At 41.0% G+C, this 16,949-nt stretch overlaps 1 protein-coding gene across 8 annotated transcripts in view; it reads left to right on the forward strand.

Moving 5' to 3' along the window:
* Window positions 1–14,077, forward strand: part of LOC121860935 (RNA-binding protein lark-like) — a 35,491-nt gene extending 21,414 nt beyond the window's left edge. For 5 of the 8 annotated variants that reach the window (XM_042358320.1, XM_042358319.1, XM_042358325.1 and 2 more), the window contains 4 exons: window positions 4,026–4,337; window positions 6,044–6,207; window positions 13,375–13,438; window positions 13,662–14,077. In XM_042358320.1, the coding sequence (XP_042214254.1) occupies window positions 4,026–4,337; window positions 6,044–6,207; window positions 13,375–13,438; window positions 13,662–13,664 (543 nt within the window). In that variant the 3' untranslated portion in view covers window positions 13,665–14,077. The remainder of the gene's footprint in view (window positions 1–4,025; window positions 4,338–6,043; window positions 6,208–13,374; window positions 13,439–13,661) is intronic. The other 3 variants (XM_042358321.1, XM_042358322.1, XM_042358326.1) reach the window with 3 other exon arrangements.
* The last annotated feature ends 2,872 nt before the right edge of the window (window positions 14,078–16,949 follow it).

A 16,949-nucleotide genomic window follows, 5' to 3' on the forward strand; every position in this document is an offset into this window, starting at 1 on the left:
CATACCCACCCCTCACCTCCTTACTAGAGGTAGGCTACAACTTCTTAACTTAAAGTATATCCAAACAATAAAGGAATTATGATACTACCCTTTATAGAAGAGGAGAGAGGGAGGGAGTTGTTAAGTTCATGATCAAATTTTGGTGCTGCCAGGATCACAACACTTATGCCTGGAGTTTTAAACACCCTCTTCAACGGAAAAGGGTGTTTATAACTCCGGGTGTTAATCTAGTCACAGGGTAGAAGATGCTGTGCCTACCATAGGTGTTTGAAAGTTAGGTGTTTATAACTTTGGGGAGTTCTTGCATGTAAATTTTAATGTACAGTACTATATACAGTATAACAATGGCACACTGCTGTATTTGTAGAATCATCCCCTTCAGTACACAGGGCTAGTTATGACCTTTTGACATGAAAGAACGGTTTAGTATCTTTTTTCTTCTGATAAATTTGTTTAAAACCAGTCTTTTTTTTTTCTTTTCTTTTTTCATATGAAACCGTCTACAGTCTATGTAAATTTGGTTGCTCTTTCACATGAAACCAGAAAAATTAAGAAACGATGTTGATGATGTGAACTCATGCATTACAGTGTTCAATACAGTACTGTACTGGACTATACAATCAACTTGTATTTTAACCAACAAATAACCAAATAAGAACAATAACCGTTAGATATAAAAAAGGTGGATATTTTTACACTTTGTATTGGTGAAATACAGTACAGGGTACTGTAAGAAAATTGATAAGTAATAACAAGGCTTATAGTTTGAAAGAAATGGAGTATCAAAAAAAAAATCCCAAATTGTTCACTCCTTATTTACATGTCAATATTTTTTACTTTTTTTTATTCTAATGGTTATGGTGGTTTTAGAATTATGCTAGCAGAAAAAATTTGGCTGTAAACTATTTTATAAAACAAAATTCTGTCCCCACGTTTTGTACTGTTCAGTTGAACAACATCCTGGAGTGTAATATACTATACAATAATACTGCACTGTACATTCTTTATACAGTACTGTAATATTATATCAATATAATAAAACTATTTTAAAATAATCTTACCTTTTTATGTGATAGTAGATGTTTGTGGGAGTTGCAATTGGGGGAAAGGTATGATATATGAGAAAGCAGTCTCCATACTTTTAAAAATTTAAACACATACAGTTGTACCCCACTTAACGCGGTCAATTGAACCCAGAGGGTCCCGCGTTAAGTGAACAACAGAACATATGGGATTAATTCCAATAGAAACCGGCCCGACCCCCACTCCAAAGGCACATACCTAAGTACATCTTAATTTTATGATGGTACATGCACACAATTAATACTTAAGGGAAATAGAGAAATACAGTCGCCAAGTTAATGTCCATTCAAATAATGGACTCAACTCCCTCCCCCTCTCACACTACACAGCCGGCTAACAGATGGTCGGTCGGTCCCTCCCTCCCCCCCCCCACCCCCCACCAACCGTCCCAAGGAGATGTGTGGGATAACCTCAAACTAAAGTTAGGAAAATATAATTGACATTGCTGGATTCCTTGTAAGACCAGGAATATTTTGAATATAAATGTCATATATTTTGCACAAAAGATAACATAGTTACCTTTATATTCAAAATGATCACCAAATTATAAGAATTCCAGCAATGTAAATTATATTCTGACCGGGTAATTTGTATGAATTTTATGAGCTAAAACAAATATCTTCAGTTAATAAAAAAAAAATAATCTTCACGACACTATCTGTCAATAGTACCCCACCTTGGCGGTCAGGAGTTTTTAACATTTAGTATTAAATAATACCTCAGATTAAAGTTAGGATAATATAATTGACATTGCTGGAAAGACCAGGAATATTTTGAATATAAATGTCATATATCCAAAAGATACCATAGTTACCTAGCTAAAAATTGCAAAATATATGATGTTTATATTCAAAATGATCACCAAATTATAAGAATTCCAGCAATGTAAATTATATTCTGTAATTTGTATGAATTTTATGAGCTAAAACAGGGGTAACAGATGGTCATCCCAAGGAGATGTGTGGGATAACCAGTTAGGATGACATTGCTGGATTCCTTGTAAGACCAGGAATATTTTGAATATAAATGTCATATATTTTGCACAAAAGATACCATAGTTACCTAGAGCTAAAAATTGTAAGTTTAAAGCAAAATATATGATGTTTATATTCAAAATGATCACCAAATTATAAGAATTCCAGCAATGTAAATTATATTCTGGCCTGGTAATTTGTATGAATTTTATGAGCTAAAACAGGCAGTCAGGCAGGGTGGCGGGTGGGGCAAATCTAAAAATAGCGTCTCGGACACTCACCGCGTATATGTGGAAAAAATCCGCGTTAAGTGAAAGTTCAGCTTTGGCAAGGCACCGCGTATATGCGAAAACGCGTTAAGTGAAACCGCGTTAGGCGGGGTAAAACTGTATATCAAAAATAAACATACAGTATAAACACTTGTAAATACACTCTGAAACACTTTTCATCACTTTAACACATTACCAAGACATTTATCTTATTCACATAGGGGATTTATTGTGCAAGTTACACACATGATGGTTACAAGCTTAAACAGGTGATATACCCTGTACTGTATTTATATAATCACTTATAAAAACATGACACAACACTTTGCATCACTTCCAAATGGATTAGACGTGTTTATCGTATGGACAAAGGGGCAGTATTGTGTACTTTAAATATGACCGTTGCAAGTTGGAAAATGTGAAATATCATAAAAAAATAAACACTTTACAGGTGTATATTACTGCATTATGGAGGGCATGAGATGGATGGCACAGAGTACCTTCTAGCTTGCCTGCTGACAAAAAACTTGTCTCCATAACACTGCTCTATGGACAGTTGCTATGTAACTACGTAATTGGAAATGGAGTACCATAAGAGAAGAGGCCTACAGGAATGACATACCAAAATCTCACACATCAATTAATCAGAATTACTAAGTTTATGGTGAATTATTAGGTCTTATCTGATACAAATACGAGTCAGTGCCAATTGGACTGAATTATGATTGACTCACTCGTATCATGGTGTGTGAGAGTGTTAATCTAACAGTAATAATAGTAACCAAAACTCAATTGGCTTAAGTCAGGATTTATATCAGCTTCAGACTGTCATCTGATATTTTGGACAACATCTGATATCTTCAGTAGAAGGTCCAGTATTGGGTATATCAGAAGAATACCCCCCCAATTAGTTTGATATACTGTACAATACTGAAGTTAATTTATAATTGTGGAGGATATTTTGATTTTTTAACAAATTCACAAGTTTGTGTCGCTGGGAATCTAGATTTAACTCTGTCACCACTTGCTGAGTGTACAGCGTTGCTTGGTTGGAAAATAAGATTTTAGGATGAAACCTTCATTTTTTCCCATAATTTGAGAAATTGTTTAACTAGCATAAATCATTACTTCCTGCCAGAGATGGATTATTTTTACATGTGTCAGCTTTTTCCTCATAACATGAAGATGTAATAATGTTTGCTAAACATGAATCAGAAGTAGTGACTAGAGTTAATAATCCCTTGCAATGACTTGAAACTGTTTATTAAAAATGTTATTAACACTTACTATCTGCATAATATTTTGGGCCTTGCAAATACTAAATACAGTATGCACTATGATGGTATGTTTTTATTTGCATTCTTCAGTTTTTGTCAAAATCATACTGCAGAATCATAACATAAGTCACTTTGCTTTCAGTATGTCACATTTTTGTGTATCAATGACCACCTGCAGTAATCTCATAATTTTAATCTGAATTGGCAGTCATTCCACAGGTACATTATTATATACTGTACCGAATAAAAATATATCTGAACAATGCATACAGAAAAGCTTTTGTCTCTTATGAAACCAAATTGGTGCCTCCTGTAATTAATTTGATGAGAAAAAAGTTGAGACGTGAGCTGGGAGAATTAACTTCTATTCCTTAAATTCTTGTATTTTGAATGTCATTCCTCTTTTTCTTGGGGTATTTTAGCACATGGATGATGAAGCTCAAGCCCAGCGAGCAATTCGTGAGCTAGATGGGCATGAGTTCCATGGTTTGCGCCTGAAGGTCCGAAAATCCACTTCTCATGCGAGACAGGAGGCTGGGATCAGAAACCCTGATATGTACTTTCCTAGTGGATCCAGTGGTAATTGGTTTCGGCAGTATCCCAGTGATGAACGAATTGAAGCCTCTCGATATCCTGATTGTGAACGAGGAGGACAGAGCTTTGGAAGAAAAAATGATCTGTATCCACCACTTCTTCCGCCCAGCTATGCCAGGGAGCATATGATGCATTACAGGGTCAGTTCCTAGTGATTATTTAAAAAATCAAGGTTCAGGGTAGTTAGTTGTTTCTACAGAAAAAACTGTCACTAGTCTCCTATATTACTTGAAATGGTAATGGAATTAGATTCAATTTAGAGTACTGTACAGTATAATGCTAATGAACTACCCACATCCAGTAACCTGCCTAATAGTGTATTTAAATTCTATCATAATATATATTAATGTGTTCATAAAAGTTCAATTTCATTATATTAGACTGATATTCGTATATGTACCACATTCTATTATATAATGTTTAATTTTATAATGGAATGTTATACAGTGCTGTGCATTTAATTTTGAGTGCCAGATTGTGCACACTTTCAGGGTTGGAAGCTGCAAGTGTTGACACTGTTATACAGAACTACATTAACTGTTAAGATATATACACTTCTGTACTGTATATCTTTTCTGTATATGTTGCTCAAACACAAATTTGATGAACATATTTTCACTATTGTCATTATTCTTAGTGAAGAAATAGTGATGGTATACAGTACACAAGGAGTTGATGACAAGTCTGACAAAGATGGCAGTAGAAGTACTGTTGGTGCTGGGGGTGAGGAAAAGTCCTTTAGGTTATCACCAGCCTAGGAAGGTGTTGGGTGATGGTGGTGGCAAAGAAAGGACCTTTAGGTCATCACTATCCTAGGAAGGTGTTGGGTGATGGTGGTGGCAAAGAAAGGTCCTTTAGGTCATCACTATCCTAGGAAGGTGTTGGGTGATGATGGTGGCAAAGAAAGGTCCTTTAGGTCATCACTATCCTAGGAAGGTGTTGGGTGATGGTGGTGGCAAAGAAAGGTCCTTTAGGTCATCACTATCCTAGGAAGGTGTTGGGTGATGATGGTGGCAAAGAAAGGTCCTTTAGGTCATCACTATCCTAGGAAGGTGTTGGGTGATGATGGTGGCAAAGAAAGGTCCTTTAGGTCATCACTATCCTAGGAAGGTGTTGGGTGATGATGGTGGCAAAGAAAGGTCCTTTAGGTCATCACTATCCTAGGAAGGTGTTGGGTGATGATGGTGGCAAAGAAAGGCCCTTTAGGTCATCACTATCCTAGGAAGGTGTTGGGTGATGATGGTGGCAAAGAAAGATCCTTTAGGTCATCACTATCCTAGGAAGGTGATGATGATGGCCAGGAAAGGTTCGTTGGATCATCACTAGCCACACTGTTATTATTATGGTGTTGCTTTTGTTGGAATTTAATTACAAGAGAATCCTCAGTCTGTTCTGACGGTGTTCTGGAAGTATAGATGTCCAATAATTCAACATAGAGTACTCCTGTATTAGCCATTATTGGGAGGATGAATTATGTAATATCTGCTACAGTATCTGAATTCATCCGTTATCTGTAACACCCTACCAATATGATTATTCCTGTACACTCTACTGAAATAAATAGTAATTACATAAGATACTCTACATTATCTTCATCATTATAACGGTCTCAATTGACAATTGATACATTAATTAAAAATATCATCTTTAAATTATTTTTGTTCCATCTTTATTTTGTTTTTCTTACTCAAATTTTTGTCACATAACTTTGGGCTGACAACAGAGGGTACAAAGTGATGTTAAAAAAAAAGCATTTATATGCACAAATGTCAGATTCCTAAAGACTACAGAAATTACCATATCCAGTATTGTGACTTCTCTTTGTAATCAAATGCCCCCCTTTCAGGATGACTTTGATCAGTATTATGATGAGGGTCTATATGAACGTCATTATGGTGATCATCCTACACCTCCACCACCAGTCCTAGACAATCTGTATAATCGCCGCCTTCCCCCACTTCCTCCTCATCCCGATTTCCTAAGATATGGTCGAGGCTTACCTCCACCAAGGTTGGTGTTTAATTGTTGTAGATTCTCTGATTGACAAGGGTGCAGGTCCAATGGACCTTAGGTATGTGGCAATAACCATCAGATACCCAAAGAGACCTTTTAAGGGAATTGTGTGAAGATTATCTATCAATCATGAGTGAATGAATGGGTTAAAGTGTGTGAACAGTTGATATTGTGCAAGTTCTATTTTGTGTTCATACTGGTTTAGGAAAGGGTTGCAATTACAATATAATCTGTAAAAATGGAGGCTACTCACTTTTCCCTGAAGAAAGTGATGTAATGAGGTGTGAATATTTAGTAAAAGCGTATTCAGTATACAGTACTGTACTGTTTGGTTGAGAGTTTTGGGAGGAGGTTGGTAAGTTTTTATGTTTGCATTTGTGGATGGTTGTGTTTGGATCTGTAGATGTAATTGAGTATGTGGGATTAGTGTTCTGCTATGGTGCATATTTTGTTATGGAAAGTGGGCATGTTTCACCCTGAAATTGTTGGGGTAAGTGAGATGTTGTGATGAACTGTCTTACTAGTGTAGAGGTGGTGTTATATTTCGTGAATTCTTAATTTAAAATGTTGATGGTTAATACAGGAGTATTTTTTGTTTTAGTGCAAGCTGTTACTGTTCTAAAGACTTTGTGTTACAGTAAGTCTTTTCGAGTACGTACTGTACATTGTTTCCTGCCATATTAGAAGCAACTCTTTTGTTTGTTTCATTTTCTTCTTATACAGTGGCCCCTCGGTTAACGAACTCAATCCGTTCCAGAAGGTCGTTCGTTAACCGAAACGTTCGTTAACCGAAACCATTGTTTCAATGGGTTTTTGGGTAATTGGTTCCAGCTCACCGAAAATTTCCTAAATTCAACAAAAATGGTAGAAAAGTTCACTTACTTTGAGGTGTGTATGTAGAAGGCTCCTGGATGATGATGATGATGATGGGATTTAGAATGGGGGTGGAGGAGAAGGAAGAAGAGAAGGCATTGGGGTGGAAGAGAAGTCACCCCATGGTGCCATTTCACCCATAAAATTTTAGCTCTCTGGTTTAATTCAAGATTATTTTCTTTAAATCAACGCTGCACTGCATTATATATTGTCAATATATAAAATATATTTCAAAATGACCAATAATTTGCTTGGAAACACAGAAAAAAAGCGTTTAGTTGAAGAGAGTCTCAAGCAAGATGTTACCTCCAGTGAAAACAGAGAGAGACTGACGCCTGTTTGCTGTGTTAAGAGGCTGGATGCCGCGCATTAAACTAGTCACTTTACCTTCAATTTTGTTCAATAATTGTTAAAATGACTAAAAAATTGAATATTAAACTTTTAAAATTATTGAATAGTATAAACTTCTTGATATTTACAAAAATAGTAAGGAATTTAAGCCCTAGAACCGATTAATGTATTGGCGGACTGATACTAAAGCTGGTTGCCCGGTCAGTGCAAGCGAAAACATGTTGAGGTCGGTTCGTAAGAAGTTCGTTAAGCGAATTTTTTTTCGTTAACCGAATTGAAGATCCTTATGGAAGGCAGTTCGTTAATCGAAATTACGTTAACCGAGGTGTTCGTTAAACGAGGGGTCACTGTATAGGATAGCAGCACTCTTTCCTTTATTCTTTGTTCAATATTTTATGTAAGGAAGTTCATGTGACTACATTTACAGTCCCCTTCACTAATGCATTTACAGAGGCTCGTCATATAAACATTCCACAAATCATTACATTGAGGTACAGTAATATCTCCATTAGCCGGAATCCCTCAAGCCCAGAACTCTCTGATAGCCGGAATTGAAATTTTCTAAAAAGTCGTTCCCAAAGCTGGAATTTTCTGGAAAATTTAGGCTTTGGGAATGATTTTCCAAGGGGCACATTTTCCAGAAAATTCCCAGAAAATTTTCCCGATACACAGAAAATTTCGGGGATGAGGGATTTTTTTCCAGCTTTGAGAGTCGTCTCATCACCCGGAAATCTCTCATTCCTGGAAGTGCTCTGCACCAATTGTTCCGGCTAATGGGGATATCACTGTAATTGTTTCAATATTGTTTTACTTTGATTCCATAGTAGTGTGGGGTTAACATGATGTTGGATCACACTAGGATGGAGGTGAGAAGGGAAACTCAGCTATGGTGTTTTCTATATATATATTATATATAGTGCAGTGCCAGGGAGTTGCTGTGTGGTGAGGAGCTTGTTGAGAGGAGGTCTTGTTGGTTTGAGTGCGCTCAGTAGAATGCCTTTCACAGCGAGGCTGTGAGCTAATATACACATCCACCGGAAGTAAGCGTCGCTGTTGGACCCCGCGCAGTCCAGACGGCTAGGCTTGTCAGAGAAACTCGTCGCGAGATCGGCTATCAGCGACTAACGGCAGTGGCAGTTGTAGGGGAGAGTATCCACTACAATACTCCCCCTCCCCTTCGAGCACTGCAGGAAACTTGTCAGCAGGGTTGTATTGGACATGTGAGACATAACGGGCGGGAGTGTGAACCACTCAGCCGCTACGGGTGACGACTCTGTCTAGTGACACGAGATCTGTGGGAGAAGCAGAGGGAGAAGAAGGGTTGTGGATAAGAGAAGGTTGAACAGGCGAGGAATGTGGTGCTTCTCTCGCGGCAGGTGCAAAGTCCTCAGGGGCGCCGGGTGGGGTGTCTGGGTCCATAGGTCCGGATGCAGGATCCTCATCAGGAGCAGGGTCCACGTCAGGAGAAGTACGTACCTGAGGATGAAAAGAGGGTACCCAAAAATGTTGTGGGCGAGGTGGTGCTGCAAGAGGCAATTGTGGACAGACAGGCGAAGGAGGTGCGAGATGAATGTGTTCAGGGCGATGGGAAGGCTGGCGTGGGGCAGTTGCCTTGAATGCAGAAACTGCCTGTCGTAGTGTTTGCAGTAGGTCGTGACGGACGGCAGGAGTGAAGTGGTCGAGGACAGGAGTAGGCGAGAAGTCCCCGGGGAGGTGAAGGGGTTCGCCTAGGGTGAGATCCGCTGGGCTGCAGTCCATGTCTTCTTTGTGTGATGCGCGGATGCCAAGGAGCACTAAGGGTAGAGCATCCGTTCAGCTGTAGGGGTCGTGCTGTGCCTTGATGGCGTCCTTCATCTGACGATGAAACCGCTCTACCATGCCGTTGGATTGAGGGTGGTAAGAAGTAGTGAGGTGTCTGGAAGTGCCGAGGAACTGTAGGAGACTATGCCAGAGGTGAGACTCAAACTAGACTCCTCGATCAGTGATGACAGTCATGGGAGGACCGAAACGGGAGACCCAACCAGACAGGAAGGCACGGACGGCCGACTCTGCTGTAGCATTAGGCATGGGAATGGCTTCTGTCCACCTGGTGAAACGGTCAATGCATGTAAAGATGTAGGTGTTGCCGCAGGATGATGGAAGAGGTCCCACGCTGTCAAGGTGCACTACCTAGAAGCGTCCTTTGGGTAAAGGGAAGGTTTCTCAGGGATCCCATGTGGGTCGATGTATCTTAGAGGACTGGTAGGCCAGGCACTGGGTAGCCTGTACACATGGGTGACTGAGTCCACGGATGTGGTCAGTGACATGCAGCGATGAGACGCCTGAAGTGACGGAGGTAGTGGGGTTTACCAACCCCCGTTGACGTCGCTTCCTTGTGTAGTTGCAAGGAGCCTCACAGTGTCTAGCTTTCGCACCAAAACGTTGATGGTACCAACAGAAGGCAAGTACATTGTGCTGGGGGCTGGCGGCGGCGTCTAAGGCAGGACAGGGCTGTCGGGGTTGGTAGGACACAGTGTGTGGGGCAGGAACAGGAGCAGCAGCAGGCATGGAGGAGCAGAGCTGGTCGAGGGTGTCCATTCTGCGGTGTAGAGGCAGTAGCAGGACCATCATGTCTTGTTTGTCTGGTGGAATGCTACTTCTCTGAGGAGCGTTGATCTGGTTGACAAAACCGGGGCTAAGTGAAGGTGTGACTGCTGAGTTGCCCGCGGCAACATGGCCCACAGCAGTGTATTCATGGAATATTCTGTCTGTCGTGGTTGCGTAGGTCGCCGGGGATGTAGAATAGTCCATTGCGGACAGGGCAAGACGAACTTCTGCAGGGAGCTTCTGAGTGTGAAGCTGCTAGCGCAGGATAGTGTCAGGAAGCCTGTCTGTGTGGCGAGAGTTTGGTGCAGGCGTTGATTTGCCGAGGGAGAGACCGGAGAGGTCTTGCAGGAAACTGGTGTCAGGCCGCTGGTATAACCTCTTGAGAGCATCTCGTAGAGCTGCAAACTTGTTGTCATCTGGGGGCTTAGTGATGACTTCTGCATCTTGTGTGGTGACTTCTGTGGGCAGGGAACAGACCAGGGTGATGTACTTCTGTTCGTCTGTAGCTGTAGAGCCGATGAGAGCTACCTCCGTGTGGATTAGCCAGTCTTCAATGTTGTGATTGAAGACTGGAAGAGTGATCCGCTTCTAATAATAATAAATAATAATAATTAACGGTTTATTGAAAAAGTTCTGCAGCCCGAAGGCTGAAAATATACATTGGACATAAATGGCTTATTACATACATTGGTGGTTTAACAAAAGCCTTCATTAGAGATAGGTAAAGGAACATACAGTGAACATACAGATTAATGAAGGTGTTGAACAGCAAACACGTAGTGTAGTAACTCTCTCCCAGATGGTGTTAGGAGGGACCTCGTGTGGTGTAGTGGTTCCCTCATCCATCCTGTGTGAGTGCGTTACTCCGGGGGTCACCATTGTGGGGTTAACGTGATGTTGGATCGCACTAGGATGGAGGTGAGAAGAGAAACTCAGCTATGGCGTTTTCTATATATATATATATTATATACAGTGCAGTGCCAGGGAGTTGCTGTGTGGTGAGGAGCTTGTTGAGAGGAGGTCTTGTTGGTTTGTGTGTGCTCAGTAGAATGCCTTTCACAGCGAGGCTGTGAGCTTATATACACGTCCACCGGAAGTAAGCATTGCTGTTGGCCGGCCCCACCCCCCCCGGTGCAGTCCAGACGGCTAGGCTTGTCAGAGAAACTCGTCGCGGGATAGGCTATCAGCGACTAACGGCAGTGGCAGTTGTAGGGGAGAGTATCCACTACATTAGGTTTACTATTGCGAGTTTCCTTCTGTCAAATGTAAACAAACACAGGACTGCCACATTGCACAAAACTTGACAAACCCCTGTGAATGCACTAGTGAAGGGGAGTGTACAACCTGTTTACTCCCAGTTAACTGCGAGTCAACAGAATCGAACAGAACTTACCCAGTAGTCAAACTGTTTTAGTGATTACTACTTGTGGGGGACAGATACAGCATGAAGGGTTGCGATTATCCTCATTTAGGTACTGTAGATTTTTTCTGTCTTTTATAGTTACTTAAGTATGTACAGAATTTTGAGAGAAAATAGTTCATATTTTTTTGAAGAGAGTAAATGTTTAAATATGGCATGAAAATTTTAATTAGAATAAAAAGCAACCCCAAAGTCCCAGCAGCACTGTTTGGGACTTTGTAGTGTATTTCATTATGGGGTCGTCTGGGAACCAATGTGTCAAATGGGGGAGACTGCAAAAGACTGTGCAGCATGTAAAGCTGCTATCAAGTAATTGCAGCTAATATTTGCTTTCATGGAAAAAGGCTGTAAAGCATTGATGATGATAAAGGGTAGAATAATATAAGGGTACTCTATTAAAAAAATATCTAAAATGGTATACTGTATATAATTAATATACTGTATGTACTATATTATACAGTGGTCCCTCGATTAACGAATGGTCCAATTAACGAAATTTTGGTTAACAAATTAGCTCCCATAAGGATTTTCAATTCCAGTAACAAACAAAACTTTGATTAACGAAAGCCTTACGAGAAACACTCTTTGTTGTGCGCATCAGCTGATCGGCTAGTCCGCCAATACAGTAATTGGTTCTATGTTTACATTCGTTTCCAGTGGAGTAAATATCAAGAAAGTTGTGCTCTTGAATATTTTTGCATTTTTTATATTAAAATTATTGGTCATTCTGAAATTTAGTTCATATATTGATAATATACAGTGCAGAAATTATTATGAAACATGAAGAAGGCATTAGAACCAATGCACTCTGTAAAGAATATGGCATGTCATCATCGACTGCCTCTACAATCAGCCGTTTGATATGTAAACAAAGCTGCCGGGAATACGACATACACACCTCAAATAAGTTAAAATGCAGTACTGTATTCTATTTTTTTTTTATTGTACAGTATACTGTACAGTACAGTACAGTACTTGTACTGTACCAGTATTTAGTTTATATTTAATGTTTTGTTAATTCTATTACCAGTATACAGTGCTTTGTATGTATACTTTTTCTGTGAGTTGGAACCAATTACCCAATATCCCATTGAAATAATATTCAGTTAACGAAATTTTCATTTAACGAACGACTCTGTGGAACCAATTGTGTTCGTTAATCGAGGGACAACTGTACTTGTACTGTTCACTATATTGAAGTCCGTGTATGTATGGACTACCTGTACAGTATAGAAATTTATTGATAGCCTTGCACTTTCTAGCTGGATTCTGCAAAATGCTACTACGACCACATAGTTGACATGGGCTAACCCCAGTGGTGGCTCCCATTGCTAAGAATAAGACAAAGGATCAGGCTTATAATTGTCCCTGTGGTGCCATGGTAACACTCCCTGTTCCCATGCAGAGGTTCCGGGTTCAATACCTGACTAGTGAAGTATTGTTTGTATATTGAGGTTTGTGTGTGTATAGATTATTGAGTTACATGAATGTATGTGTGATGCTCAGCAGTCCATGTACTGTAGTTAGGTGGCTCAGGATAAAAGGGGTTAAATGTCTCAGGAGAAGAAAGGGTAGGTGGCTTAGGAGACAAGAGAGAAGAGCAATAGATACCATCAGTGACATAAGTGTGGGGTAAACAAGATATACGGTAAATCAAGTACCTGTACTGTACTGTAGTAGTGGCATAATCAAGTGATGACATATTTGCAAAATAACAAAAGAGGTGACATAAACAATTAAACAGGGTATTACTGTATGTGTTTACTCAGAACAAGGGACAAATATGATGAACTTAAGTTGTAGATGACATGAGATAAAATTGATGTTTTAACATAAATTATTGTGTGTGTTTTTTCTTTTATTTATAAAGCATTTAGAATTTTAGGTAATGGGAATTACTGAATGACATTGATTGTTTTCCTTTTACAAAACAGCAGTCCTGTATATTTGAACCTTCACATTTTGCAGGAATCCACATCCTCGTCCTCCAATGCATGGGTGAGTGTGAAATAGAAAGTAACATTTTCCAAATAAGTTGCGTCTCAAAATCTTTTGTAGCTGTAGCTTTCATTCCATAATACTGATGTATGTGGTAAATTGATATATATATATTTTTGGGGTAGATCATCTGGCTTTTTTGTACTCTTATTTAATAGTTGATCCAGGAAAAAATTGTACAGATAAGAATTATATAATTCCCTTTCATTCCATATTGCTGCAGTAACGGCCCACCAAACCATCGACTATTTTGAGCCTGTGACATGATGACGCAGTAATTTGATGCCAGCAGACATTCATATCTTCTCATGTAGCATCCTTATGGCTACATCTGGACCCATACTGCCACTACTGTTTAGCTCTACGTGCCATACTACTCAAGCAATTTGCAGGGGGGTACATGAATCACATTCACGAGACCCTGATACCCCTAAAGGACATTATCATGTAACAGAAATGTCCCCATTACAACAACCAAATCTTGTAGTTTGAATTAATGATTATATTCAAGCCTTTTTGGTTACCAGCGTGTAATTGTTCCTTAATTTATGTACTGTGCATCATTTTTTTATAATTTATAATTTTGTTGACTACTTTGTGCTGTTAATGTCATAATTATAAGTAAATTATGAAAATTTGCCCATTTGTATTACTGGTCATGGAACCTTTCAGTAGCTGTGTATTTCTTTAATTACTTAATGGCCAATGAATGACCTGTAAGACCCATGCCACTATAGTGCAATTCCTTCTATCTGAACTCATTGTTACAAGAGCATGCAATAATTAATGTTAGGTCAAAATTCAATGTAGTGACAGCTTGACTCATTGGGAAGGGGAAAACTGGGGATGAGGTGGCCTGTAAGATGGCATTTTGCCATTATTTCATGTAATGAAACTATAAAAGTTGTGTAATAATGATTACAATACTCTAATATGACTTAGAAATAAAGAATAAATAAAACTATAAAATAAGAAAAATGAAGAGCATGAGTGTGTATGTGTGGGAAGTGAAAATATGAGTGAACTCCTGGAGGCAGTGCGCTTCTACCCCGATTTGACATCACAGCATTCACAAAGAGATAAGTCCTCGATTCCGATAATGATTAAACCAAGAAATAAATGCTAGTTTTAAGTGTAACTGTACAGATGAATATAAGTAAAACTACAGTAAAGTAAGTGTAAGAGGCCCCCCTTTGTCCTTGAACTCAAGATTCATCAAGATTCGTCTGTTACAATAATCTAAAAATTCACCTGATACAATTTAAGTACACTGTAAGTATAATTAAATTTAATTTTGTTTATGGATGTAATATTTTGGCAAAATGGTGATTGAAATTACTAGGGGGAGGGGGGGTATTATTGGTGTTGGAAGGGAGGGTATTATTGGTGTTGGAAGGGAGGGTATTGGTGGTGTTGAAAGGGAGGGTATTGTTGGTGTTGGAAGGGAGGGTATGGTTGGTGTTGGAAGGGAGGGTATTGTTGGTGTTGGAAGGAGGGTGGTGGTGTTGGAAGGAGAGGTATTGTTGGTGTTGGAAGGAGGGTATGGTTGGTGTTGGAAGGGAGGGTATGGTTGGTGTTGGAAGAGGTATTGTTGGTATTGGAAGGGAGGTATTATTGGTGTTGGAAGGGAGGAGGGGTATGTTGGTGTTGGAAGGAGGGTGTTGGTGGTGTTGGGAAGGAGGTGTGTTGGTGTTGGAAGGGAGGGTATTGGTGGTGTTGGAAGGGAGGGTATTGGAAGGAGGGGTGTTGGAAGGAGGTAAGGAGGGTGTTGGTGTTGGAAGGAGATGAAAGGAGGTTGTTGGTGTTGGAAGGAGGGTATTGTTGTTGGTGTTGGAAGGGAGGGTATTGGTAAGGGAGAATTGTTGGTGTTGGTATGGTTGGTGTTGGAAGGGAGGGTATGGTTGGTGTTGGAAGAGTTGTTGGTATTGGTATTGAAAGGGAGGGTATTATTGGTGTTGGAAGGAGGTATTATTGGTGTTGGAAGGGAGGGTATTGGTGAAGGTGTTGGTGTTGGAAGGAGGGTATGGTTGGTGTTGGAAGGAGGTTGGTGGTGTTGGAAGGAGGTATGGTTGGTGTTGGAAGGAGGGTATTGTTGGAAGGAGGGTATTGGTGTGTTGGAAGGGAGGAATTGTTGGTGTTGGAAGGAGGTGTATTGGTGTTGGAAGGAGGGTATGGAGAATTGGAAGGGAGGGTATTGTTGGCGTTGGAAGGGAGGATTGGTTGGAAGGAAGATGGTGTTGCAAGATTGTTGGTGGGAATTGGGTGTTGGAAGGGAGGTATTGTTGGTGCTGGTGGGAAGGGAGGTATTGTTGGTGTGGAAGGGAGAGTTGGATATTAAGGAAGAGGAATATGGTTGGTGTTGGATTTGTTGGTGCTGGAAGGAGGGAAGGGTTGGTGTTGGATATGGTTGAGCTAAGGAGGGTATGGTTGGTGTTGGAAGGTTCTAGGGAGGGAGGAGGTGTTGAGCTAGGGAGGAGGTGTCGAACTAGGGAGGATGGAGGTGTCTAGGGAGGGAGGTGTTGAGCCAGGGAGGGAGGGTTGAGGGGAGGAGGGAGGTGTTTATCTAGGCATGGAGGTGGGTGTTGACCTAGGGAGGAAGGGAGGTGTTTAGCTAGGGAGGGATGGGGATTCGAGCTAGGGAGGGAGGTGTCGACTAGGGAGGAGGAGGTGCCTAGGGAGGGAGGTGTTGAACTAGGGCAGGAGGTGGGAGGTTTGAGCTACGGAGGAGGAGAGGAAGGAGGAGGTGTTGAGCTAGGAGGAAGGAGGAGGTGTTGAGCTAGGGAGGAGGAGGTGTTGAACTAGGGAGGGAAGGAGGGAGTGTTGAACTAGGAAGGAGGGAGGTGCTGAGCTAGGGAGGGAGGAGGTGTTGTGCTAGGGAAGGAGGGAGGTGTTGAGCTATGGAGGGAAGGAGTGTTGAACTAGGAGAGGGAGGGAAGGAGTGTTGAACTAGGGGAAGGAGGAAGTGTTGAGCTAGGGAGGGAGGAGGTGTTGTGCTAGGGAGGGAGGAGGTGTTGAACTAGGAAGGAGGGAGGTGTTGAGCTAGGGAAGGAGGAGGGAGGAGGTGTTGAGCTAGGGAGGAAAGGAGGAGGTGTTGAACTAGGGATGGAGGAGAGTGCTGGCTAGGAGGAGGGAGGTGTTGAGCTAGGGAGGAAAGGAGAGTGTTGAACTAGGGAAGGAGAAAGTTTGAGCAAGGAGGGAGGAGGTGTGAGCTGGAGGAGGGAGGTGTTGAGCTACAGAGGAAGGAGGGAGGTGTTGAATTAGGGAAGGAGGAGGAGCAGGGAAGGAGGAAAGTTTTGAGCAAGGGAGGGAGGAGGTGTTTGAGCAAGGGAGGGAGGGAGGTGTTGAGCAAGGGAGGGAGGGAGGAGTTGAGCTAGGGAAGGAGGAAAGTTTTGAGCAAGGGAGGTAGGGCGATGCTGAGCTAGGGAGGGAGGGAGGTAGGGAGGGGTGCGTTTACCTAGGGTCTTATCAGACACTTACGATTTTTTTTTCTCTTAAGTGATTACACGTGATG

This window comes from Homarus americanus, unplaced genomic scaffold (genome assembly GCF_018991925.1).
Source record: "Homarus americanus isolate GMGI-L3 unplaced genomic scaffold, GMGI_Hamer_2.0 scaffold52806, whole genome shotgun sequence".
In the NCBI taxonomy this organism is placed as follows: domain Eukaryota; kingdom Metazoa; phylum Arthropoda; class Malacostraca; order Decapoda; family Nephropidae; genus Homarus; species Homarus americanus.